The sequence below is a fragment of the Bombus vosnesenskii genome, unplaced genomic scaffold (genome assembly GCF_011952255.1).
Source record: "Bombus vosnesenskii isolate JDL3184/JDL3185 unplaced genomic scaffold, Bvos_JDL3184-5_v1.1 scf7180000016263, whole genome shotgun sequence".
NCBI classification, from domain to species: domain Eukaryota; kingdom Metazoa; phylum Arthropoda; class Insecta; order Hymenoptera; family Apidae; genus Bombus; species Bombus vosnesenskii.
In genome coordinates, this window is record NW_022884332.1 from 161,165 (window position 1) to 188,136 (window position 26,972).

General features: G+C 34.6%; 5 protein-coding genes and 1 long non-coding RNA gene across 8 annotated transcripts; 3 read left to right on the forward strand and 3 right to left on the reverse strand.

The window, feature by feature from the left end:
• Nucleotides 1-284: 284 nt before the first annotated feature.
• LOC117242059 (peptide transporter family 1) lies at nucleotides 285-8,586 on the forward strand. Of its 2 annotated transcripts, XM_033508411.1 has the most exons (10): nucleotides 285-409; nucleotides 1,554-1,594; nucleotides 4,744-4,822; nucleotides 4,975-5,203; nucleotides 5,428-5,702; nucleotides 5,789-5,871; nucleotides 5,961-6,374; nucleotides 6,529-6,760; nucleotides 6,823-7,409; nucleotides 7,697-8,586. In XM_033508411.1, the coding sequence occupies exons 1-10, from the start codon at nucleotides 373-375 to the stop codon at nucleotides 7,865-7,867; spliced, it is 2,148 nt and encodes a 715-aa protein (XP_033364302.1). In that variant the 5' UTR covers nucleotides 285-372; the 3' UTR covers nucleotides 7,868-8,586. The 2 variants fall into 2 exon arrangements, with proteins under 2 accessions (XP_033364302.1, XP_033364303.1); XM_033508412.1 differs by lacking the exons at nucleotides 285-409; nucleotides 1,554-1,594 and adding an exon at nucleotides 3,162-3,502.
• On the reverse strand, nucleotides 1,624-3,135 carry LOC117242071. The gene is made up of 3 exons (XR_004495173.1): nucleotides 2,824-3,135; nucleotides 2,262-2,374; nucleotides 1,624-1,757 (listed from the first exon to the last, which is right to left on the reverse strand). It is a non-coding gene; the product is annotated as an uncharacterized LOC117242071 (long non-coding RNA).
• A 1,400-nt stretch (nucleotides 8,587-9,986) lies between the features above and the next one.
• LOC117242065 lies at nucleotides 9,987-13,682 on the reverse strand. 2 transcript variants are annotated; one of them, XM_033508421.1, is made up of 8 exons: nucleotides 13,207-13,680; nucleotides 11,903-12,281; nucleotides 11,646-11,869; nucleotides 11,297-11,530; nucleotides 11,161-11,227; nucleotides 10,909-11,070; nucleotides 10,609-10,696; nucleotides 9,987-10,533 (listed from the first exon to the last, which is right to left on the reverse strand). In XM_033508421.1, the coding sequence occupies exons 1-8, from the start codon at nucleotides 13,298-13,300 to the stop codon at nucleotides 10,441-10,443; spliced, it is 1,341 nt and encodes a 446-aa protein (XP_033364312.1). In that variant the 5' UTR covers nucleotides 13,301-13,680; the 3' UTR covers nucleotides 9,987-10,440. The 2 variants fall into 2 exon arrangements, with proteins under 2 accessions (XP_033364312.1, XP_033364311.1); XM_033508420.1 differs by having other exon boundaries at nucleotides 10,609-10,714; nucleotides 11,646-12,281; nucleotides 13,207-13,682.
• Nucleotides 13,683-14,495: 813 nt separating this feature from the next.
• Nucleotides 14,496-18,531, reverse strand: LOC117242060 (xenotropic and polytropic retrovirus receptor 1-like). Its single transcript, XM_033508413.1, has 11 exons — nucleotides 18,463-18,531; nucleotides 18,198-18,351; nucleotides 17,854-18,113; nucleotides 17,523-17,784; nucleotides 17,287-17,462; nucleotides 17,126-17,227; nucleotides 16,833-17,070; nucleotides 16,557-16,751; nucleotides 16,316-16,485; nucleotides 16,109-16,242; nucleotides 14,496-15,153 (listed from the first exon to the last, which is right to left on the reverse strand). The coding sequence occupies exons 1-11, from the start codon at nucleotides 18,529-18,531 to the stop codon at nucleotides 14,913-14,915; spliced, it is 2,001 nt and encodes a 666-aa protein (XP_033364304.1). The 3' UTR covers nucleotides 14,496-14,912.
• On the forward strand, nucleotides 18,531-22,625 carry LOC117242064 (methyltransferase-like protein 17, mitochondrial). The gene is made up of 9 exons (XM_033508419.1): nucleotides 18,531-18,937; nucleotides 19,117-19,270; nucleotides 19,367-19,751; nucleotides 19,842-20,001; nucleotides 20,070-20,213; nucleotides 20,336-20,404; nucleotides 20,471-20,609; nucleotides 20,725-20,863; nucleotides 20,941-22,625. Exons 1-9 carry the CDS (start codon nucleotides 18,893-18,895, stop codon nucleotides 21,101-21,103), a joined length of 1,398 nt encoding a protein of 465 aa, XP_033364310.1. The 5' UTR covers nucleotides 18,531-18,892; the 3' UTR covers nucleotides 21,104-22,625.
• A 130-nt stretch (nucleotides 22,626-22,755) lies between these two features.
• On the forward strand, nucleotides 22,756-26,930 carry LOC117242061 (probable cytochrome P450 303a1). Its single transcript, XM_033508414.1, has 10 exons — nucleotides 22,756-22,914; nucleotides 24,171-24,256; nucleotides 24,431-24,682; nucleotides 24,809-25,250; nucleotides 25,374-25,554; nucleotides 25,620-25,728; nucleotides 25,807-25,987; nucleotides 26,100-26,217; nucleotides 26,300-26,438; nucleotides 26,525-26,930. The coding sequence occupies exons 2-10, from the start codon at nucleotides 24,172-24,174 to the stop codon at nucleotides 26,704-26,706; spliced, it is 1,689 nt and encodes a 562-aa protein (XP_033364305.1). The 5' UTR covers nucleotides 22,756-22,914; nucleotide 24,171; the 3' UTR covers nucleotides 26,707-26,930.
• Nucleotides 26,931-26,972: the final 42 nt, after the last annotated feature.

The following is a 26,972-nucleotide window of genomic DNA, read 5'->3' on the forward strand; positions in this document are numbered from 1 at the left end:
TTCTTATTATCTACAATGAGATTCCAAATTATCTCAATGAATCGGCAATCTACTTATACGTTATTAAATATTTTGATTAAACAGGAAATAAATCATTTATACGTTGTATCATATTCATTACTATCCATACTTTATCGCGTCTTTTTTCTAGACACGAAGAATCTAATTTGTGAAATTTATAAAGCACATTTGTATCTTAAAAAATTTCGATTCTATCGAACATGATAAATGCTTCCAGAATTAATCATTAGCGTGTATATTTTGATTGATAAGGCCAGATAGTCGCAAAGAGATAACAGAATTGGAAAAGCGGATCAGTATTGCAGTTAAGAGCGTAGGAACAGGTTCGCTTTAAGAAATCGCGAAGCAGACATGGGCGAGAGGAAACGCTCTATCAAGGAGATACAAGGTATTTGGTTCACATTTTGAAAATCTGTTTGTTTATCTTCGATATTATTCCATAAATTGCTAAATACAATTAGCTTGAATCTTTTTTCCGAAAAAAAAAAAAAAAAAAAAAGAAAAGAGATCACTCTTAAGGGCGCAAATTACAAAAATGTCCTAGATTTATTTTAATCTAATTTAATTTTTGGAATGACAGCAGTTTAATTTTAACGTCTAAACGTTTCTGCACCCATCGAGTAAGTAGTAAAAAAATATATCCAACTTATACATATCGAAGCAATTTAAACTTCGATAGCTCAAGTACGCGGTCTAATTAAAAACTGACTCGAGTGTTGTTTAATTATATTGTATGAATATGTAGAAAATACGATGATAAAATTCGATCATGAATTTGATTATGAATTAAATTTTTCCACCTTGAATTAAACATGTTACATATGTAGTTATATTTTCCTCAAAATTATGAAACAATTGACAAGCCGTAATGCGATATTTGACAGGACAACCTAGGTCAAATCGTTTTACTTTTGATTTGGTTGAATGTTTGATTAAAGCGTGACCCAATTCGAGAACGATAAATTACTACAGCGGCCCTTAAATATTAATATAACAGATTGGTATAACAGATTATATTTCATTGGCGTTGTTCGCGATATGCTAACAATAAGCAGTATTTAAATCTCGTTAAATCGTCGTAACGCAAAATGTTAACAAGTGGATGATCGATTCTCTCTGAAGGCGATCCTTCGATCCTTTCTACTTGTTTAATTAAATTCAATGTGCGTCAAAGTGTCAACATTATTTACGTATAAAGTTGTTGCATCGTCGTATTAAAAAATGCGATTTTCAAGAAGTGTCGTCCGCAGTGGTAGAAACTTCACTTCTACACGCGAAGGACGACGTGTTATAAAACGAGTAACTGTAGAGGGAATTACGCTATCAGATTATTGAAATTGAAAGAGAGTAGATGAAATGGAAAAAGAAATACCAGTAAAAGGATAATTTTTGCTGGGAAAAATAAATGGATACAGCTAGAAACGCACGTGAATGGTGGTACGCTGAAATCGGGATGGGTAGTAGAAGAAACGTGTAATTGTGTCGTACGAGTGTTATTAACTTTATTTTTTTCCACCATTTATGGTTTTCAGATTATCCGGACAATGAGAGTAACACGGAGGAAAATCAAAAGGTAAATATCGAATGTTGTTGCTTATCGACATCGAGTAACGATAAAAGTATCATCTTCCTATTTGATATAATATAGTGATGAATTAACGATATAATTGAATATCGTTACGAATCACTGATTTATACCCATGATAAATCGTCAGTATTTAGTAGACCACAATTATCTATAATTCAAAGTTAATACGTAATTACTTTTGTACAATTCGTTTGTTATACAGTAGAAGATAAAATCGGGTCGCGGTAAATTAGGATGCTCCTAACGATAGATTATACGATTCGTCTTAATTAACCAGCAGGTTATATTCAAATTCCGACGACGTACATTGTGTCGATCGATTGTTATTATTACGCTTTCACTCGCGTGGAGTACCAGTGATCACCCTTGCGTAACATTGAAAAACGGAAACGCAAGTTTAAGTGGGAATTTCCTTAAGCGATAAACCCGTTCTTCGGAAACCGTGCTTCGTGTTCTGTTTCACCGGCAATACGAAAAATCACTTAAGTAATAAAATCGGCAAGGACTAAGAATAATCTGCGCGTAAATTATGTACACTTGCCCAACTGCGAATACTTTCACCGAGTTAATTGAACTTTATACATATAGGGAGGGATATCACAGAGAATTAAAATTCCTTTGTGGCAAAACATTACGTTTAACCGTTACTTACCAGTACTTTATTCGAAGAAAAGAACTTGGCATAATGTCGGTCAATGACGGGGATTGTGACTTTAAAGTAAACGCATCGCGAGATAAACTTGTCCAATATCGTAAGACACGCCTCTGCAAAATGGACCAGTTTAGTGAAATAATGTCATGGTATCTTAAACAGAAATCGAGATCAGATTTCACTTTTCTTTTGTATCGAAACGTTTGCCTTCCGTCCGTCAAAATTCGTTAATTTAAGTATTTTTCTTACTTAAATTCCTAAGAAACTCGTTGTTATCGCCTAAAGTAGCAAAAGTGTATAATTGTTTCTCGGTCGAGATATCGCTGATTAGTAATCTTGATAATTAAATTTACGTTTAAACGTATAGATCACTTTTTATTTATCGTTTATCTCGCAGAATGAAAATCGCAGAATTGGAAAAAATTGTCTTACGCCGTTTTTGCGCTAATACTGCTGTTGTTGCGCGTTCCTTAGTTTGACGTATTACACGAAAAACTTCTTTTACTTTACGATACGATAAAGAAGATTAAGCATTTAATCTACCCAATTAATGATATCTTACCGATGCGTAGTAGTGGATAAATGTTTTAATAAATCAACGTTTTATATATAATTAGTTCACAACGTAGCCGTTTAATGCTCGATGGTAATAAAAAATTACGTACGTCGTGCTTGCTGTTATTCCTCTTACGACGTTTCCTGTCACTGTTCTAACAAGTTTGCGAAAATAAATGTACCATTGCAGTGTATCGTTGGAAATGTTATTTGTACGCGATACCGTTAAGGTGTAGCGTAAGATGTTAACCGCGCATCAAGAGAAGACTTTCACATTGTTCCAAGTATGCGAGACGGCGAGTATACCACTACCTAACAATGTTCGTCAATGCCATCGTCGGACTTAATCGTAGTGCCTACATATTGTAGATACGCGACAAAATCAACAGTGCAGCTTCAACTACCAACCGCGTCGTACGTTGATCGTGCTGAGAAATATCGATCTAGGTATCACGGTTCACTGGTGATCTACACACTGCGATTCGTGTCCCTCGCGAATGGAAAGGTGTTTTCAATCGATACTGCTTTCCAGAATTCTTCGGCTGTCATGTAACGTGTCTCAATATGCTATTTGAGCGTAAAACTTACTCGAGTGTCTCGTTCAAATTTTAGCAGAATTCACGTAGTTAACGTAGATCATTAACTCGACCATCACGATGACTACTGAGAAGGAGGAGAAAGCGAAGGTAGAAATTTTACGTGAATATCGCTTATTTTATTTCGACAAGATTACGAGGATTTATATATAGAAGATATAGTTGATATAGTTTTAACGAGTTGACTGGAATTGATAGAAATTTGACGATGAAGCAACATATCGACCGCTGAATAAATTGCAGTTTTACTTGGATCACTCTCCGCGATATTTTTCGCACTAGTATTAAACCATATGTAACCTTTTGTAACCTTGTGAAAAAGAAACTTGCTCTTTTCATTAATACTTTTCATTAGTACATAGAAAATCGTTAATATAACGAAACAACGTAGAAAGATTTATATAGTTTGCTATAACATTTTTATCAACCACATAGTTTTCGATGCATAATATGTTACGAATAATAAAGATAGTAACAGATGTTATCGGTTATTCAACAATGAGTACAAGTAAGCGATACTACTGGCGTGACTACAGTATATGGAATACGTATTTTCGCAATTCAGAATTCGCGGTCCTCTTATCAATGTTATCGTAATGACACAAATCTTCAAGAATTTCCTTTATCTTATGTAGTGCGTAAACTAGCGCGATTAATGAAAATTAAACTGGCTAAGTCATTGTTGTTAACGTAACATTTATTTTCATTATCGAACGTATTGTTTTTTTCGCCAATTGATTAAGTTAGTTTTTCTTTTTCCTTGTAAAAGGATAACGACAAATCTAATCTAAGTGCGAGTCGTTCATCGCGTCTAATTTGAAGTCGCAATTCATTAAAAAAGTAGTTAACTTCTTATCACTTCCAATTGTCCTGTTAAAACTCGGTTAGATCCAGTAAAGCAATAAACTTTTCAATAAGTAAAAAAAGACGTCCGTTTTGTAGCTTTCTTTAGCATATTTTTAATTTAATATATTTTTTAATAAGAATTTACATTTTACATACTCGATTATACGTTGGTACGGAACTCATATGTAACAAAACGATGTATCCGTTACTGGTGAAACTGGTCATTGAATGCCAGCGTTTAAGCCAAATAGTACCGATAGCGTAAATCGCTGTATATAATTCTGCGAATCATGCGTGGCCTTCGCATTTTACGACACAATCTATTGTATTTACAACAAGGAATAATTCCTTTCAATCAGCAGTGATGATAACGAAATTAATCGAGTCACGCGAAACGTGCTACTAGCGTTCGTTTCGCATCCGGTTCTTTCAACTCGATTCGCACAAATCAGATTTTATAATAAAATTTTTTTGTAATTTTGCAGAAGCTGACGTATCCCAAGTCGATATTTTTTATCGTGTCCAATGAATTCTGCGAGAGATTCTCTTTCTATGGAATGCGTAGTATGTAGAAATGCAATAGCGATAAAGTTTTTGGTATTTTTTCCTGTTGGCGCTTAATTTACGTATTAATTGTTTTAGTTGAAAAAGTATTTATACGATCTTATACGTTAGTTCGTGAATATCGTGTAATATTAAACAATTCTTTTATTTAGCTGTACTGACGCTTTATCTAAGGAATCAATTAAACTACGACGATAACACATCTACCGTCATATATCATGTGTTCACGATGTTCGTATACTTTTTCCCTATATTCGGAGCGATGCTGGCGGATTCCTTAATGGGAAAATTTCACACCATCTTATACTTGAGTATCATTTATGCTCTAGGCCAACTTCTGCTATCTTTAAGCGCTGCGCCCCCATTACATATACCTCCTAGGTAAGATTAATATTTCGTTTTAATGTTTTAATGTCTTAATCTCTATCGTTAATTGTTCCAAACGGATCAACCGATTGAATCGTTGTCTTTGTCTCGTAGATTATCATCTGTGTTATCTTAATATTCAACGTTTTCTCTGTTTTAAATAAGTAGCGAGTCAATGAAGTACTATATCAAACATCGATCGAGGTCTAATTAGGTTTGTCAAACGTGTAACTTTGCAGAGAATTTTCATTGCTTGGCCTACTCCTTATAGCCCTTGGCACAGGCGGTATAAAACCTTGCGTGGCTGCATTCGGCGGCGATCAATTCATACTACCGCTACAGGAGCGATACTTGTCCACATTCTTCTCCCTGTTTTACTTTTCTATCAACTTCGGATCTCTGATCTCGAGCTTCCTCACGCCCGTGCTTCGTAGCGAGGTCACGTGTTTCGGCGAAAATACCTGTTATTCTCTGGCATTTTTTGTGCCAGCCGTTCTTATGACGTTATCCGTCGGTAAGTTCCGAGAACAGTCGTATACGAAAATGTGAACGATCCTAAAACGACGAAACTGTTCGATCATCCCGAATCTTCTGTTTCAGTGATATTCCTCCTTGGGAAACCTTTGTACAGAATAACCAAGCCGACGGGCAACGTCGTTTTGAATGTTTCTAAGTGCGTTTCTGTAAGTTCAACCATGTTTCTATTTAAAACCGACTAATTCAGGCATAATTCAGATTTTCGAATACGTGAGATTCGTGTTTGAAATTTCAGTACGCTGTCTACAAAAAGTTTACGTCAAAGAATGAGAAAAGGGAGAATTGGCTCGAGTATGCGGATGACAAGTACGAGAAATCACTGATAGACGATATTAAAGCAGCCCTGCAGGTGATGAAATTGTTTATCCCGATACCGATATTTTGGGCACTTTTCGATCAGCAAGGCTCTCGATGGACGTTTCAAGCAACCCGAATGACCGGCGAAATCGGAAACTTCCTGCTTCAACCAGATCAGATGCAAGTGTTCAATCCTTTTTTGGTGCTCGCCTTTATACCTTTGTTCGAGACTTGTCTCTATCCTCTTATGAGGAAGATCGGCTTACGAACTCCGCTGAGAATCTTGTCTATCGGCGGTTTCTTAGCTTCTTTGTCGTTCGTAGTAGCGGCCATGGTTGAATTTCAGCTCGAGGTACGTGGTTAAATTAAAAATAAGCAACACGACGTACAATGCCCCATTACGGCATACAAAATACGATAGTATCTCTAGTTACGTTCAAATAATTTTACGAGGAATATCTTAATTCACGTTGAACGCTCTCTTTTTACTTTCGTTTTACTTGCAGAAAACGTATCCGGTTTTGCCTTCGAAAAATTTCGCACAATTGCGCCTTTTCAATACTCTGGATTGTCCCGTAACTATAACGACGCATAATCCTGAATTATCTTTTGTCCTCGAAAGTATGGATATGTGGGAAGACAAGTATATCGAAGCGAGTGGCGAAGCAGTATGGCGGTATAGGGCAGATTTTTCAAAATGCAATAGAGCCGATATCACGAAATTCAATGAAACAACTGGTATATTAAAGTTCTTTCGTATGATTTATTTAACGATATTTAACGATCGTGTGTATTTTTAGGAACGATCGTGTTACCCGAAGGCAATGCGACTTCTTACGTTGTAACGCAGAGAAATGAACTTTATAGTTACACGGATTCGGTGGATAAATCGACCTCTGGCGAACCTTTGATACGCGGGCTCGTCTACGTAAATTCATCGTGGGATCCTGTCTCTCTGAAATTTATGAAGGGCGACGCAACAGTCTTTGAATTCAAGATAAATGGTACTTCGCTTCAGGAAACCAGGCTAGCTGAACTCAAACCTGACACATACGATATTCATTTGAACGGTACATTAGTAAAGAAAGACGTGCGTCTCAAACTTGGTGGAGTTTACACGGTGGTCGGATCTGTTATTGGAGAAAAACCGATGGCTAACGTTGTAACTGTAACCGAACCAAATTCCATGCATATATTGTGGTTGATTCCTCAATATGTTATTCTCACGATGGGCGAAGTCATGTTCTCGGTGACTGGCTTAGAGTTTGCATTCACGCAAGCCCCTGCCAGTATGAAGTCCCTTTTACAGGCTTCTTGGCTGTTGACAGTAGCTTTTGGCAATCTCATTGTAGTCATTGTGGCGGAAATCTCGATTTTCGATCGTCAGGTAAGTACGAGTTGACATAATTTTATGTTTAAATGCTCCTATGCATCAGCCCTTGGTAAAAACAAACGTACGTGTACTCGATACTAGAGTTTTTTTAAACGATTCAAGGCCAGATCGGCGACAGTCGTGATTACCCAATCGCTTTTGCGTTACGGTCACTACGAATCATGCATTATTCAACGTCCACAACATTAAACTTCTCGAAAAGTTACACTACCTTAACCTCGATACCTACTAAAATTCTTTCCAATATCCAACATAATATTTTCTTTGTTCTTGTTATTTAGGCTTATGAATTCCTTTTGTTCGCGGGATTAATGTTCATCGATATAATTATTTTCGCTGTAATGGCGAAATTTTACAAGTACGTAGACGAAGGCGAAACTACCGAAGAAACCATTCAAATGAGCCAAGAAACTGGAGCATTTAATGCATCTTATCATCAAGATGAGAAGTGATCTATCGTTGTGAAACTACGTGTACGCTTTACACTTTACGACTTCTGCGTCTCAAGTACTTGTGAGTAAGTACATATATGTATATGCATGTATGTATGTACGTAACTGCGACGTTTTAGGACAATTACGTTGCGAGTTCAGACTTAACATCGTGAATGTTTTCTTAGTCTCTAAAATCTAAAATATGCATCGATCGCAAGATTTGTACATAATCACTGCGAACGGCGCGTATCTTTTACGTCGATTTCTATCTTACCTCAAAGGTAAGAGAATGTTTTCCTGAAAAATAGAAAGAAAATTTCAGATCACGAGTTGGCAAATTGTTTCTCATAAAATACGAAAAGTACAACGAATAATTCTTTTGTATCGTTTTCGCGTAAAATAAACTACTTCCACTCGACTAATTCCAATAATTTCTTTACATAAGTGATAGAAAATTATAATATTTATATTTGTAGAAACGAAATGGAGCTTTATATGACGTAAAAGGTAACGATGTTTTATAATATAAAGATAGCTATTAATTAGCCGAACGTATTAGCCTATGTCGCTTATAGTATTTATTATACCGCAAAGATTCAAGTCTCAAGTTTCAAGATAGCATAAAAATCCACTACATACAAATATTCGTATCATATTTTCTGCGCGACTTATTTTCGCGACACTTGTGAAACTTGTACATAAACCTATGAATAAATGTACATATTTTTCTAAACATTCGATCATCGTTTGATAACGATTTATCCGCTACTTTATCCTATTCTCTGAAACAATTCTTTACTCTTCGTAATTTGATATATTGCGTAGATCATTATTTTTATTTGTTCTGCGCATCGAAGAAAGAATTGGCAATTCCTTATAAAATAAACAATTTATTTAGTAAAATAATAATACATCATTTGTTATTTGTATTTTACACCACCTTTTTAATTAATGGAAGGACAAAAATAATAATGATAACGATATAATATACGAAACATATCGCGAACATGAATCGCAATGTTGTCATTGCATTTCTATGCTACAGCTCACAATACGTACAATCACGCTACAAATCACTATATAATAGTCTATTTGTACACAGATTGTCCTTTCATAGTGTCCTTTCTATAAAATTTAACGAATTTATATAGTCGACGATGCAGTGCTGTAAAGGCATTGAAAGGCTAACAATAAATTCATGCTGTTGTGTTTTAATTTTCGATCTACGATCGAATGTTATTAAAGGGACGAATCTGTAGGAGATGTTTCGTCTTTCGTTCTATTATATGATACATATACATGTAACGGGGATGTAAATAGTAACTCTGAGTAAAATTACATAGTCGACGCTAATTACACGTAGTGCTTAAAATTTGCCAAAATAAATAGTCGTTTCTATATCTTGTGTTGGGTACGATAATAGGCTCTTTTATCTTAAAACTGTTTTAAGATTAACAGTATTATAGGTATCATAGAAAAATAAAATACGTATTATCACTGCTTCAAGCCAATAAATTATATATGTATATATATAGAGCGTTGTATAGTAGCCAATATTAAAGGAACAGCTTCTTCGTAACAAATATATAATATATGTACAGAATTTTCATTTAGGTGATATAAATCACAGGAGTAATGCCAAAAGCAACAGCACATGCAAAATGCAACTTGTTCTATCATTTTCGTCGTTACTTTATACGCGCGCGCACGAAATGTGCTAAACGTTGGTACAACTATGTTAACACAAAGTGTTACGTACTTTTATACGTCGAGTCACGAATTACACGTAAAATAAACTTTCTGTGTACTACGATACACGAAATTCTTTCGATTATTGTGACATTAAATATTTTTTTTTGCCTTGAGAAAATATCAAATTTAATGTGGTTACACATTATATGTATGTATATATGTATATATGTATATATTTTTACGAACGTCAACGAACAACTGAATCCAAAATGTACCATTAACAGCCACGATAATTCCATAAGCCTAAACCGAAATTCTGATTTAGAACGTATATCTACTTTTAAGTTATTACTAGACACTTTCAAATCATAGAGGAATAATAAATTTCTTCGGTGGACGAACAATAGTTATCGATACGTAGAGAAAGGAAGAGTTGGTGAAAACATGCGATAAACGTTATTACTATATTGAAAAATTATAATCAGGTATAAAGTGATATTAAACGTTATACGTAGTTATAATCTCCAATCCGTACTCTATGTTGCAAGTCTAACGGTGAGTAGAAAAATAATGTCAATCATATGGCTAACCGTACTTGCTATGAAAGTACAAACTATAGTACATCATGGAGTTAAGAAATATGTGTTTTCAAATAAACACGATAGGTTTTAACGACGGTAGAATGTTCATCGTTTCACGTGGTAAACTCTTTCACAAAACGCAAAAATGGTCTCGTGTCAGATCTTTTGCTTAATTTTCTATCTCGACTTCCCGCGTCGTACAAATATTAAAGTTGCGTACATTCGATATATAGATAAATGTTTCCGATATGGTACGTTAACAGTGAGCTAAGCACCAGAAAAAATATTAAAATCAAATATGTTCGGAATTTAGTCAAACTATATATGGTCCTCTTCTTTGTTAGTTTTTGCCGGTGTCGCCGGTGTTGGATCGTCGTGGAATAACGGATTCTTTACTTCCATTTCACCAGTCTTAACAAAAACACATTAACGATGTAACATCGTTATACGATTCTGGCGATCTAACTAAGTATAAATGTAACTTACAGAAGCCAGTCCTGGGCATTCGTAAACGGTGTAGTCTCCTTCCTCGTTTTCCTCCTCGCTCTCTGCTTCGGATACAGAGCCTGGGTCTCTGGTTGCAGAAACACGACTACACAAATCATTATCCAAACAATACTCTCTAATTAGAATAAAACTTTTAAAAACCGCTTTGACACTTGCAAAGGTTGGACAAAAATTCTCACTGAGCATTTCCTATACCCATTTTCTTTTAAACATCGCAATAAATCGAAGACATGAAACAAGGATAGTTGTTGCTTCAAATGCGTTATTTAAATGACTTACTTTTCCATAGCGATGATTTGTTGTTTCTGATGTTGGAAGTGATACATCTGGGCAGACTGCGCCAGTCTTTGGTCTCCAGATGGTGATATCTCTTTATTTGGACCAGTTACACCGTAAGCTGGATATTCTATATCAGCAGCCGCTTTAGCACCCCGTTTTAACCTGTTAAAAATCGAACGATAACGTTAAGTAAACCTTTAGAAATCGGTTGTACGATCGTTTATTAACGTGAAATATTGTTTATTATATTACCTGCACCATGTCAAAGCGATTAATACGAGAGCAAACATAGCCGCTGCGCTGCAGCCAGCAACGACAGCTAGAAGGAAACGGGGCAAATTTGGCATTTCACATAATTCCAAGCGATAAAGAAAATCCATTGACTTACCAATAAAATATATATCGTTATTCAAATCCTGGTTTACAGGTACGAACATCGGGTTGTACTCCATACGTCGTTCCAACTCCGGTATCACGATCACCGACGTATCCTTAAATTTCGACTCCATGTTTCTCGTCTTCTCCTGTTGCATCGTGTGTCCTTTTCCAATCGCTGTATTCTCTCGTTCCCACTTCGTGTTATTCTTCATCGATTGCTCAAAATCCGAGTTATCTTTGTTATCTGTTAATCACAAGGGATATGGCGGATAACAAAGAGAAATAGGAAAATTTGCAAAATATTGTACGCGTATGAAAAGAAATTAGTAAAATATGTATATTTATTAAGTTTGACGTACCTAAGAAAAAAGGAGCATCCTGATAATATCTGGGATCATTGGGCTTTACAGCGAACGGTTGTCTATCGTGTAAATTCGAGTCGAAAGTAAAATCCGGAGTGGTCGCTTCCAGCTTTTGTATCTGTATATCATTTTTCCCGTACTCGTTAATCGATCCACTACTGTACCTTCCGTGAAATTCCAACGGTTCCTCCTTCATTCCCCTGTCCAAGTTGGTCTCGTCGAAAGGCAAATGTTTCGATAGTGGATTCCGATCGTATCCGTAGTCATCGTCTTGAAAATTCGTATCTTCGCCATCCGTTTCACGGGGAAGATAAGGCAACTTAAAGTTTGGATACTCCAAAGGACTTTCGAGCGGGTTTAGCTCGTATAACGAAAAATAATGCTCCCTTTCTCGCGGCAACTCGTTGATCGGCTCGTTGTATCGCGTTTGCCGATAGTTCCATCCTTTTGCTTTCTCCTTTCTTTGAATATCCGCCAAGCTGCCTTTGTTGATCAACGCTTCCAGAATATCCCTCTCCTTTTGACGATCCAAGCCCAAATGATGCTTCTTGTGAGCTTGATTCGCCAACAGTGAGAGAAAATGCGTTCTCTGCCCCTCGAGGTACTTCATCAATTGCCTAAAAGCGATTCCATCTGGAAAAATGATCACGTTATTGTTTCTATCCAATCGTGTAGAAATTCATTTTCCTACGTGCAACTTGTTGCGTCTTAGTTAGTAGGCCTCGGTGTCTGATTTCGCAGCTATTTTTATTACTTGTTAAATGTAATAAACTCAAGCGAAACGACGTTTCAACAAACTATACAACACTCACAGTTATCGTTTTACTTCCTAATGATATCGTAGGAACTTGTACAGGAAGTTTCTGCGGTTAACAGCCACGTCGTTTAACGCACGACGCGACGCGTGCATTGCCGCAACTTTGATAAACATATTTCTATTCCGTTGGAAACTATGGCACGCGGACCGTATAGTCGTCTACAAGACAAATCCTCTTTGTCGTACATACGTACGTACGCCCAAGTACACGTATATCGTCTAACTAGATTTCTTCTTTCTAAAGAAATCATATATTCGACGATGAACGGATAGATTATTCGATGGAACCGTGTTCCGAAAGAAAAATTAAATCCAAATTAAAGAGGAACGTGCAACAACTGTTTAACGTTGAGGTCGTCCACACGAAAACATATGCAAACTTTGAACGAACCCAAACATTCCTTATAAAACTTGAAATTTAAAACTTTCGCTCGAACGTGAAAAACAGATGAAACATTGACAAGAAATGGGACTAGTGTGGCAGAAAATTGAAAGAAAAAGCAACGCGAAAACTATCGATTGCGTCGTGACGATGACATTCGTGCTATCTTGCAAGGTATCATCTCTTCGGATCATGTTCGAACGTTATCACGAATTCAACGAACCTATAGCAAGACAATAGCGAAAACGTAATAAAAAGAAGCGAAAGATCGTGAACCTTGAATCGAGAGCAATGCTACACCGTGGTGTCATTACCCTCGAAAAGAGCAGTGTTTTCGGGCGAACGGACGATATGCTCACCTCGATAAAAATTCAGTTCACCGGTGGAGAGGGTGACGAGAACGCAGCAGGGTAGCAGTAGCCATGTGCAGGTGCAGAGGGTCGATGTCATCATCACCGTTTCAACTGGCAGGTGTCAGCCAGGTGTGGTATCCACAGGTTTTTATCGTCGTTCCGTCCGTCGTGGTTCCATATGTAAGCACGTCATTTCATTGAGGGCAGACAGAGAGTTTGCGCGGTCAAGTTCCGCTGCAATCAATACCGCTATTACCCTTTCCACCACGATATCGTCGTCGATGAAACCGACACTTGCCCTTCTGCAGACTTGTTTCCGTGTTCGATGCCCCGCGTCTGTAGTTTTACCCTCGAACTCGGTCCTATTGCAAATACTACCTATATCTGGAAATAACATTTACCACGGTAGCCACCATGAACCTATGTATCGGACATGGCGCGGTGCTCTTAAAATTCCGATCTAATCGAATATTTGAAGAAATTGTAAGTACGATGGCATTTTCGAATTGCCAATGCATCGATATACGTGTTAATTGAAAGTTTTATATTGTTTCTAACGGTCAACGGTTGGAATACTTGTCTTCTTTTAAAGCTTTTAGAGTATTTCAATTGCTTTTTTAAACGATCTATATGTTATGACAACGATGATCTATATCTTCTATAACAAAAGTAAGATTACTTAATACCTTTATCCGCTTATGTCTCGATACATGCGAAAGGCGTTCGAAAAAGTCAATAATATCGACTCGTAAAACACTTTAAAATCTGCGACGAGAAATAAACGACGCTTAAAGTGTAAGAATATGTACTTACGAACAATTGTACTAGAAATGAAATACAATCCTTTAAAAGTAAATCGTTGATCCTTTCGATATTTGATCCCTTTCCTCGTTGTTCGAACGATATTTTCTTTCGTAACGTGATGCGATTAATAATACCTTCAGCACTATAAAAAAAGAAATTCCATCACAATGCCTTGTGAGCGTTTTCATCACTGTACCATCAATGCACTGCTAATCGCAACAACTGTTCAACGGGTATTAACATTATGTCTATGTATATCTGATTCAAATCACACACGATACCAGTCGGCATTTAATACTTCATTTTATTCAGCTCAGCTCTTCGAGCTCGATAGAAGTATTTTGAATTATGCTCGGGTTAACTCGAAGGAAAATAACATTATTATTTTCTATCAAAATAAACGAAAATTAACGTTGAAACGATAAAAAAAAACGATAATTACGAAGAAGGAGGTAGAAAAGCTTATTTATTAAGAGAAAGAATTCCAATAACTTACTAAAAACATCAAAATACTTTATTTTAATTACAATTTGTAATTGATATTTTGTATGATTAAGAAAAATTCGTGTTTATGCGTGATGTATTTACCGCCACATTTTGAATTTAAGATTCTGACATATTCAGCGAATATCTCGAAACTCTCGAAAAATTGATTCTCGTTAACGAGACTGCGCGGGAATATTCATACACGATATTGTGGCAAGAATACAAGCATAGCTATGGATGTTGTGTAACAACTTGATAATACACTCGCGAGATTTGTACATTTACCACGTATAGTCTAACTCGTAGAATCATATATACCTGTACTTTAACGATACGAATAAAACTATTATTTTCTTTACATTTACAGGGAGAAATCGATTAATATCCAACTTTTGTAAATCGCTTGTTGTACTTGAGTACGTTTATGTATCAAGATCACAAATTAGGGATTCACCTCTAGAAAATGTGCGTGATGGCTTTTTATCCCCTACGTTTTCCTTTCTCTTCCGGTTGATCACCCCATCCGCTGCATCCATCATCCTCAAGATTTGAGTTTGATCAGAGCAATCAACCGGTGCAACAGATATGTCTCTGACAGCTCTGAACTTGCCGCAATTATTCAGGTGTTCGTTTTCCAAACGGAAAAAATTCCATACAAATCTCCTATTAGGAAGGAGCAGCAATTACTTCGAAATCAAAATTGTACGTGTAATCGATCTTTATACGTGACAATTTCGAATGTAATAAAATGATGGATAAATACGAGCTTGAAAGCATAAATTAAACCATTGGTTAACTTAACATGCGAAACATGCAAGTTAGTATACAATATACAAATAAGGAAAAAAGAATTCATTTCATTGATAAATGGAGGCTATACATTGTATATATATATACATATATATATACATGAAAATGATTATGTTTACAAATTAAAGTATACAAGAATAAAAGATGCAATTACAAGATGACAATTTCAATTATCACGAAACGCCGTCCTTTCATCATCGTCGCTGTTCGTACGATCCATAAGATGTATAGCAGCCTTCGGTTCATCGTGTTCATTGCGTCTGTAAGGCCCTATGGAGATATCTCGGACAGCTCGAAATTTGCCTACATTGTATAGGTGTTCGTTTTCCAGACGAAAATAATTCCATATGTACCTTCTATCAACTGATTAGTAAGGCGAATTGATACATAATATTTCTTATGGTAAATAAAAACGTTTACGTAGTTACTGATGATAAATCGACAATAATAAAATATTACTTAAACATTTAACGAAGACGGAAGAAAAGATTAATGCGATTAATGAAATACACGATGGAATAAATAAAACAAGGATAAAAATGAAAAATAAACAAAAATTTTATTTTGTTGTTTATTATGATTTATTAGTTGTTTCACTTAGTCAACATCGCTTTATAAATTTTGCGTGACTGAAATATAAAATAATTTTAAATTTCATGCAAACGAAAATTGTCATCAAGCTTGTCTAAAAATGAGACTACATAACGATGTGCAGTATGAAATAGATCATACATGGATGTACAGCCAAAATCGCAATTTCTAAAAATATACCTATGTTGCTAACGATATCAACTTACTTCTAACTTACCTGAACACTTCCAATGGCGCAATTATAGAAACCATTAAATCTGCATGTACGTATCCCATTTCGGTGAGAGACAACGAAAATGCCCAACCAAAACGGAGTATAAAATCTTCGATTATTGCAAAATAATAATAGTACTACAACATAATATAAATATTACTGCATAGATATAAAATTACTATCTTAATTTATATAAACAATCAATCTTACCGGAGAGGAATAAACAATTTCTTCCCTTAAAAATTTATTTTCTCCTGCATTATTGTCAAACAATCCCCAATCTAATTTTATATCCCATGTGTACGTGAAACAAGAACTCATAATACTTACGATTATCCATAAATAAAAATAGGGATTTTCGGTAGACATCACGTAATACTCTGCAAGGTAGTAATTACTCTAGACGTATTATAATTCTTTCGTTATGTTAACTATTCTTAAAGATACTTACTAGCATTAGTTAAATATAAATAAGAAAATACTACAACGAAGAAACTAGTAGCATATTTCCCAGCATTTACAAGGTGAGGAAAGGCTTCCCTTGTATCTCTATATCGCCGTAGACACTGTGCAAATCGAAACCATGCTGGCAAACAAGCTACAAATAATCTCATTGATAATTCGCGCATTATACAAGTTTCTGCATCTACCAAAAAATACATCAATTAGGTAATTACTAACTTCTGTTGAGCTGTAAAATTATAATTTACAATATCTAATTACGAACCAGTGACGTCGGTCCACGAAGAATTTTGCACATAAAAGCAAACGAAATATTGAAAATCTAAGAAAACAGTATTTAGCGAATTAAGTTGATCGGCAAGCCAGAAGTCAGCAAATCCGACATAGAAAAATGGAGCGCAAAATATTCTACCCAAGACACGGAGTGCCCAAAATCTAGCTTCATAACGTAATGTTTTTGTTGGATTGAACAAAAACAAAACCAGTAATATATACAACAACATCTGAAACATAACTTACATATATCTTTTAATAACTTTATATATTACAAAGACTTACAGGCTGAACAAATGGTGGTATTCCTAACGTTTCACTGTATAAAAATCCCAAAATTGATAGAGACCAAACCAATCCAAATACACTAGCCATTTCAATAATGTGCTAAAAATACATTATACATGTCAGTGACTTACATACATAACATTTACAAAGTATACAACCTGTTCCGATAAGTGATTACGGGGATCCAGTTCAAATATTAAAACGTGATTTACGCCAGAAGATCTCCATCCATATACATTAATTCCCATGAGAAAAAGGAACTGAATCATAAGAAGTGGTCCACGATATAATCTACACAAAACTCGCCAATTATTGTTGTCGCTATAACGTGCACCTATCAAATGATACAAATATTAAAAACTTCTTTATACGTGCATTGCATGTGTTTAGCTACCTGAAAGTACCACTGCTATAAGAAGAACCACAAAGGCCCCTGAAAAAAGTCCGACTTTGAATGTAATCCATGGAGAAAGCTGTTCTCCAAGTGGAGGGACTCTTAAACGTTTCATAGCACGTTGTCTGTCTCCATGTTCTAAATCTCTGGTAACCAATGCCTCTGTTTCTGCAATAAGTCTGTCTATGTCTTTGTGCGTGTGAAATAACGCTGTATCTACATGCTCTGCTCTCCATTTTGCTCCAAGATCTATATTTAAAAGCTAACGTAACAATTTTCTATTAGTTATTGTAAATACAAACTTTTATATACATTAATTGTTTTTACTCACTTTATCGTGTTTTTTTAATATCTTTCTAAATCCAGTAAAATTAAGATTCTGGTAATTTTGAAGTAAAATGAGAAAAAGATAAAATTCAGAAAAAGCTAATTTCAGTTCTTGAAGTTTTCGTGCTGAGACTGGCTTTTTGTGCAGAATATTGTTACGGTAACGGATTTTACGACTTCCCTGTACCTGCTCAGAAACTGACAGAATTTCACTTAATTCATTGTTGAGGGTTGCAAATCTACGTGTTGCTTCTGCTAATTTTTCTAATGAAATAGGCAAATAATTAATATACTTTTTAATTAATATTGTAAGTAAATTAAATAATTATTGTAAGATGAAAAATTTACCTGAATAAAACGTATTTATCTTTGCCAATTCCTTATCACAATAGTGAAAAAATTGTTCGTCAAATTTGCTAAAATAACGTTCTAATATGTGGGATTCCGTTATGTCTGCAGCTGGTGCTTGTTCTACCGCAGCATAGAGCAATGCTTTCATTTCCTATAAAATAGTATTTTTATTTTAATATACATTTCTTAAAACGTTTGATCATTAACTACAAACTTGTAAAGTTGACATTAGATCGAAAATAAATATTTCTAATTCTTTTACCTCGTAATTTATATATTGTTTTCTCCATTCTGGTGTAATATGAGCACTTAAGTGCTCTGTGAATTTCATTTTTTTATGAATTAATTAATTCGACAACTGTAGTGTTCGAATTTCACCGACTGTACCAGTACACATATATCACGATTAATTGTATACGAAGGAGATTCATAAATTATCTTAGAAAAAACATGTTAAGCATATGATAGATACCTTTACGCAGAATTTCTTTGAGGTTATAGAATACACATATACTGCATTATATTATAATAATATTATTATATTTTGTACGCCTCATCGAATTTTGAACATTCATATTGTTGTTTTAATTAATGGCATTAAAGTTAGTACGTCCTTATATTATAAATGTTAATATTTTATATACAGTTCTTTAACTGATAAAAAACCAAAATTAAGAAATAAGATTATCATCATGTCAACAAGACTAGCTTTTTCGGGATATAAACAAATGCGATGGGTAATTAAGAACATTTATATTAATAGATTGTTCTTATAGGAATAATCATAGCTTATTATTTTCTATTACTAAGTAATATAAGTTTATGCCTTATTTTTTTATTTTATATTAATTATCATTTTATATTACTAAGTATATATATGAAAGCACAAATTTAGACATTGCTTTCGTTTTATTAGTTCTCAACAAAACAAGGAATGAAAGTTGTAGATGCTGTGAATGAATTAATTTCAAATGATAGACTTAAACATAAACAACATCCAGGTATATTAAAACCTAGACAAGTAGAGCAACCAAGTTGGCTTGCAGATGCAGTTCGAGACATTCTATATGGTAACAAGCTTAAAAAAATATGTTGTATATCATTAATATGAGATTTCATGATTGTTATGTTTAAATATTTCAAGTATTAATTTTATATTTTTACAGATAGAACCATTTCATTACAAGGCATATGTGCAAGCAGTCAAAAATTAGCAGCACATCTATATAATCGACAGCCTCCACCAGAAAAGAAAGATGTTCATTTGAAAATGAAAGAAGTTCAGTCAAGACTTAACCAACATGAAATGCAAGATTTAAATAACGATGATAAATTTGAAAACCCAGAAGCTAAAAGGCTTCTTAAAACTATTCTTTATAATTGGGCGCCAATTCATTATGATACCTACACAAGCTTATCATATTTAGTTAATAGAAGTATGCCTGAATATTCTGTTTTGTATAGAATTTTCAACGAAATTGTTAATAACGATAAAAATTTCACGCCAAAGACATTATTTGATTTTGGTTCGGGTACTGGAACAGTTATGTGGTAAGATATAATATACATAAAAATTATTTTTCTTTCTTCTAAAGGTATTGAAGTAAAAATATTAGGGGAATATAAATCTAATTTCACTAGGGCAGCCTCAAAATTCTGGGTTAATTCTATTAAGGAGTATTATTGTGTTGATATTTCTAAAGATATGCATGAATTATCTGAATACCTTATGAAAAGAGCTATACCACAAGTTAAACCAATGCATATTTTCTATCGACAATTTTTTCCTGCGTCTCCAATTGTAAGAATATAACTTATATCGTATTAAAGTATCTAAAACAGAGTTTAAAGACGTTGTTTCTATCGTAGCCAACTTACGATATTGTAGTGAGTGCTTACTCTTTATTGGAATTACCACATCAAATGTCTCGTCTTGAAACAATTTCAAAATTATGGCGTAAAACAGAACAATATTTGATTATTATAGAACAAGGAACGAATGTTGGATTCAGAGTAAGCTATACACACTCTTAAAAATTGATTTTTATTGTATTTTAAATAATGATATTTAATATATTGATTAATTAATTGATTTTACATGATGTATTTATAACTAATCACTTTATTTTAAATAGCTAGTTAACGAAGCACGAGAATTTATACTGAATTCTAAAAAAGCCCATGGTGCTCATGTATTTTCACCTGTAAGTGTTAATATAATCATCATCTTATGGTAGACATTAATTTAACATATAATATTAACATTTTAGTGCCCTCACGATACAGTGTGTCCTAGATATACGACGGATGACACTCCTTGTAATTTTGAAATTACTTATCCAACATTACCTATTGGTGGAACCTCGATGTATAAACGTGAACGTTACTCGTATGTGGTACTCAAAAAAGGTACTTTAGCACGATATTACATAGTAATGTCAGTTATATGTAATGAAAATAATCTAGGAACAATAAATAAATTTCCCAGTATATATTTCTTTTTTAAAAATGTATAATTTTTTAGGTAACCGTCCCGAAAATGATTGTAAATGGCCTCGAATTGTCAGAGAAGTATTGAAACGTTCCAAACATGTTATATGCCGTATGTGTACATCTTCGGGAAAATTAGAAGAACAAATTTTTACCACATGGAAAAATGGAAAGTGTGTATTATCTAAGTTTTAAAAAATGTATTATAAAAGAATTTCAGTGACGTTAATGTAATGTTTTGCATTTTTAGAAATACATATCGTTGTGCAAGGAGTAGCGAATGGGGTGATCGTCTACCTTTCGAATTCGTAGAAGTAGAGGAAGAAGAAAAGGTAGAGGAAGAAGAAAAAGTAAAGGAAGAAGAAAAAGTAGAGCAAGAAGAAGGAATAGAAAAAGAGAAAGAACATATATAAAATAATTTATGTGTAATTTAGTCACTGCACAATAAAAAATATTTTATTATATTTATGTTTGACTGTGTTCGCAGGGAGACACGTCTGCGGCATGACTCGTCAACGAGGATCATAAATTCTCGTCTTGATTAGTATCGACACTACGAATAAGCCGATTCCCTACTTCGATTACAATTATAGGAATATTTAGATGGAATCTGACACAGGGTTTTAAAGTTTAAATATAACTGTATATTTCACAGAGAACACCTTCGGAGACTGAATGTGCGAATGAATGTTCGTTCAGTGTATACGGAACGGTACTGTTTTATTGCGTACCTTGCGCGGAAAGCTGAGTGTAAGTGATATATGTGGAAAAGATGAAAACTTGAGATGGACGAGCCTAGAACATGGGACAAGCGGATTAGTCAATTAAAAATTTCGGTGAAGAAGTAAGGGTAACGGTCATCGCTGTTAATTGGTTAGAAGAACTGATAAGAAAAGAAGAGAACTGACCGCCCCAAACTGAAGCCCCCAAACGTAGATACGGAGCGTACCATCGAGCGACGCACGCGGAAATCGCGCGTGTCCCAACATTTAATCGTTAGTTACAGTTAATAAAACCGGGGAGCGCCTCGATAATGCATCGTAAAAATAAGGGATTCGACGGCAAACATTAAACCTTATTTCAGGCAGATTTTAGGCAGAACAGGCAGAATTAGTGGTAATAAAGACTAATTTTCAGCACGGCAGTAACGATTTCTTGGGGATTATTGCTGGTCCGAGTGAATATATTAAGGTAAACATAGACGGAGAAATAAGACTGGAGAAGATACATGGCATCTTTAGAAAATTAGAAACGGTTATTTTCGAACGGTGTTGTGACTGAAGAAATGGCCGAGTGTTTAATGACTGGATCGTGGTACGGAACAATTTATTTGATCTTTTCAGTTTCATGCTCGATGCTCCTTTTATTTATTGCAATAAAATTTACTTCTAAAAAAAAATATTCCGATAAGATTAGTTAATTTATTTATTTATAAATCGCGGGCACAAGCTCTATATTTGTACAATGAAGAGAAGTACTTGTAATAAAGAATGACAGATATACGACAAAGAAAACAAAAAAAGGAAATATAAATATATAAGAAAAAAGACGAACAAAGTAAGTTATACTATAGTAACACGTTAAGAGTCAAATAATTGCAACGCTGATCGCCTGAACTTATAGTAAGATCTAGAGAAGATATCGACTCGTTCAAAAATACTTCAATACCTGCATAGTTCGGGAACCCTGAGATCGTTGGAAGAAAGGAGTCAACTCGGAAGACCGCGGTATAAAGAACAAGCATTGGAATTACTAAGTCGAAGTAACTGAAGGACTGTCAATGTAATTATTAATGATTTTAAATAAAAAGAAAACAAAAATGCCAGCAACTTCCGCTTCTTCAGTGTGCTTCTAAAAATTAATTTTATTATTTACAGCTAGATATCGTTAATATGTATAACTTTCACTAATATTAATAAATTATTCTGCTCATGATGTGCGTATAATGGTTGAGCTGTATTTAAATTGTATAAGATTGCTTTTAAATACCCCTCTTCGTATCCAACGATCTTTCATTTTGCGGACAGAAGATAACCGTATTAAGCTGTATCGTAAAACTGTTATTCAACAAGTTTTAACCGAAGATACAACTTAAGGCTGTTATCTTCTGTACGCAAAATGAAAAATCGTTGGATACGAAGAGGGGTATTTAAAAGCCGTTTGCAGGCTGGACCACGGCCAGTTTTGCGTGCACAACAGAACAGCAAATTTCTCCAGATGTAAGGTAAGATTGATTTAAGGATACGGATAGATGTATCAGACAGATTATCGCTTTAGTAATTTTTAATAATAATAAAAATTGTTTCTATATCGATTTGCATTTTATCTAACTTTAAAACAAATTTTCTAAATTAGTCGTTGATAAATTATTGCGCTAATATTTGAACGCTATAAATTTATTATTCATAGGTTTTGATTGTATTTTTTTGATTCATTCGCAAAATATTATTTATGAAGAAAATACAAGACGCAAGAAAATATGTCGAAAAGGGAGACAGTTGTATAGGAAACTTTAGAAAATAGTTTACAATAATGAAAATTTAATTGTCGTATGATTCGCGAAATACTTAAATAGTGAAGATAAAAAGGCTGTTTTAATAAGAGAGGAAGAGGACAAAAAGTACAACTGATCGCGATAATATTGTTGATAGTATTGTGTATCGTAGACATGGGATCAGTGATCGAAGATGCAATTGGAATATATCGAAAAAGATGACACGTTTGGAAAAAGAATAAAAAACGCTTAAGCGTATACACCGATTACGCAAAGAGTTATGAAATAATGAAAGTGAGAGCATGTTTCGGCCCTTCCGTGTAACTTTCTCTCACGAGTCCGCGTGTATGTCCACTTTCTTCCTCAAAAGCGCGGCGCAAACCCACGTTTCAAAATAGTCGAAAACGGCAATCGAGGTGAGAGTCGAATTCCGCATCTCGTTTAATCACTTTCCCTTACCGAAACTGTTGCAAGCGTGTATTTCTAAAAGTTTTTTTCATGAGAACGTATCGATATGAAAGATTATATTCCGCTTAAGATACCATATAATCGATATAGTATATCCAGTCTAGAATTTATTTATGCAATACTCTGGTCTTTCGGGTTGATTTCTTTTTGTTCTCGAGTGATCTTAGATTTTGTTGCCCCGTTACTAGAATAGGCAACTTACTACGCAAATAATATCTCCGAAGGAGCTGGTTTCACAAGTTAAGGCAATCAGCGTTGTTCTTATAACGTAACTTCCTTTGCCCGTCTTTTCTTCTACATCTTTTCTCTCATATATTTATATTCCTTTTTCATCTTTACTTCCTTTGTTGTACATTCATTATTCATTATTCCAACTACTTTTCTTCCTCGTGCCGTAGGGTTTGGGCTTTTCTTAGGCTTGGGGTAGGGATTTTCTAAATAAATGAACAAATACATTCGCGTTAAAATATCGAGTACCGTGTAAAGTAAACTTATAACGGTATTTATTGTGTTCGCAGTATGTTTTCCACGGTGGTGTTATGTATAATACTACTCTTACTGCTACTATATCTAGGATCGCGGAAACCGAAAGGATACCCACCAGGTGCTGTTATATTCTCTAGCTTATATTTCCCTTAATTTATACATTTTTAACTTCCTCCCCCAAACCGATTATCAATTAGTAAAAAAAGAAATGGAATAAAAAAATTATTTTTAACAATTTGATAAATATTAAGAAAAACGCGGTCGGTGTATGTCTAATTTTTGAGGATTTTAGGTCCAAAATGGTGGCCAATTTTGGGCTGCGCCATCGAACTGACTCGTCTTCGCAAGAAAACTGGTTACATGTTCAAGACCTGTTTCACTTTATGTAAGAAATATGGGCCGGTGGTCGGTCTGAAAGTCGGCGTGGACCGTATCGTCATACTAAATGATTATGAGAGCATTCGGACAATGTTCGCTAATGAAGATTGCGATGGAAGACCGCTTGGTCTACTTTACGATGTGCGAACTTCCGGTTGTAGGAGAGGTAACTTCGTCAGCATCAACTTTTTCTTTAGTTATCTAATTAAAGATTCATTTTAAACGTTTAATCTTATTCGATCCGTTTTTTTATTTATCTTTTATTCATGAATTTGGATCTTTTCGATTCAAGGATTAATTCTCGTGGATGGAAATTTGTGGATCGAGCAAAGAAGATTCGTGTTGAAACATCTCCGTGACCTCGGCTTCGGTCGGCAAGACATGGCTGTAATAATACAAGAAGAGTGCCGATCGCTCGTTGAACACATCAAAAAGTTAATCAGCGACCAACATAATAATCGAATTAACGAATCTAAAATGTATTGCAACAATAACGAGTATGACAATGGACAGATATATCGATTAATTGAAAAAGATAAGGCGAACGAGTCAGAATTAATGGAGAAGCATACAACGAGTGAAAAGCAAGTAAAAGCCTCGGATTTGTACGTAAATGCTTACGAATACGTGGAGATCAAGATGGCTCAATCCCATCCTGGAACGATAATTCCAATGAACGACGTGTTTGGAATTACAGTACTCAATACTTTGTGGAGAATGATAGCTGGTAAAAGGTTGTTCATTCTCTGTTACTTCCACGTATTATCTTATTTGATAGTTGAAATATCGATCTGGTCACATTGAAAGATCAAACAGTTTTTCAATAACAAAATTTATATTCGAGATATCTAATTCAGGTTTAATATCGGTGACGAGGAGCTAACTTATTTCCAACGGATTCTGACACAGGCTTTAACGAAAATCGATATGTTAGGAGCACCGTTTGGTCATTTTCCGCTACTGAGATTTATCGCGCCAGAAATGTCCGGTTACAAATCGTTCGTGGAGGTTCATCGACAACTTTGGGAGTACTTGAAGGTAAACAAAATACCATTTGAATATCGAATGTCAATTATAGGAGAAGCTAAGTAATATAATTATAGGATGAACTGGATACTCATAAGAACGACTTTGCACCAGACTCGCCGCGAGATTTAATGGACGTATATCTAACTGTTTTGAACTCTAAAAATTATAACAACACGTTTTCAGGTATTTCAATATTAGATATACGCCTTAAGAGTAATATTTCATTTAAATCGATCGTAATTATACCGAATTATGTTTCAGAATCTCAATTGCTTGCCATTTGTATGGATTTATTTACAGCAGGTTCAGAAACTACGTCCAAAGGTCTTTGCTTTTGTTTTTTATATTTAGTGCTATTCCCGAAAGTACAGAAAAAGGCACACGAAGAAATAGATAGAGTAATTGGACGTAACAGACTTCCAACTCTAGAAGATCGGACGAGGTGATTCAGAAAGACAAAATTTGACAAAAATTCGATTCTAAGATTGCTATTAGAAAATTTAATATTTTTTATTGATCGTCTGTATAAAATGTAATTAATTATCTCACTTTAGAATGACATATATGAACGCCATCGTCTTGGAATCACTGAGATTCTTCGCAGGACGAACGTTAAATGTTCCACATAGAGCGCAAAGAGATACTACGATATTGGGTCATACGATACCAAAAGTAAGTATCTGATGCGACGAAGGGTATCGAGTACGAAGCGATTAAAATCTTTGAGCAAATAATATAGCTAACGCTATTTTAGAATACGATGCTTTTGGTAAATTTCAATAGAGTATTAATGGATGAATCATGGGGCGATCCCGAAAACTTCCGACCAGAAAGATTTATAGACGAAAGTGGTAATATCATTACGCCACCCACGTACTTGCCATTTGGCTTGGGTACGTATTTCAACATTAAGAGACGTAATCATTTTCTTTTTTTTTTTAATAATCATACGTTTAACACTGTTATTTTTTTGCAATAGGCAGACGCCGTTGTATGGGGGAGAATTTAGCTAGAAGCAATACATTTATTATAGCTACTACTCTGTTACAAGCATTCACATTTTCCACAGTACCTGGAGAAGAACCATCGACAGAAGATTTTGTCGATGGAGTCACCATTAGTCCTAAACCATTCAGGGTAATGGTTTCTTTAAGGACGTAATTAAGTACGAAAGCGTTTAAAATAATTTCACTCAAAAGTAATGGCAATTTTTAATCGACTTAATCCTTATACGGTTTAATTGATATCAAAAGATTATTATGAAAATAATATCTTTGTTAATGTAAACTTATAATGCAGTATATGTAGCAAATAGCGTACAGTAATTACAATAGTTCTAAGTAAGCGTATATTTTAATGTTCAAAAAAATATATTTTATTTTATATGAAAATACATGTGTATGTATATATTTATGTATGTATGTATA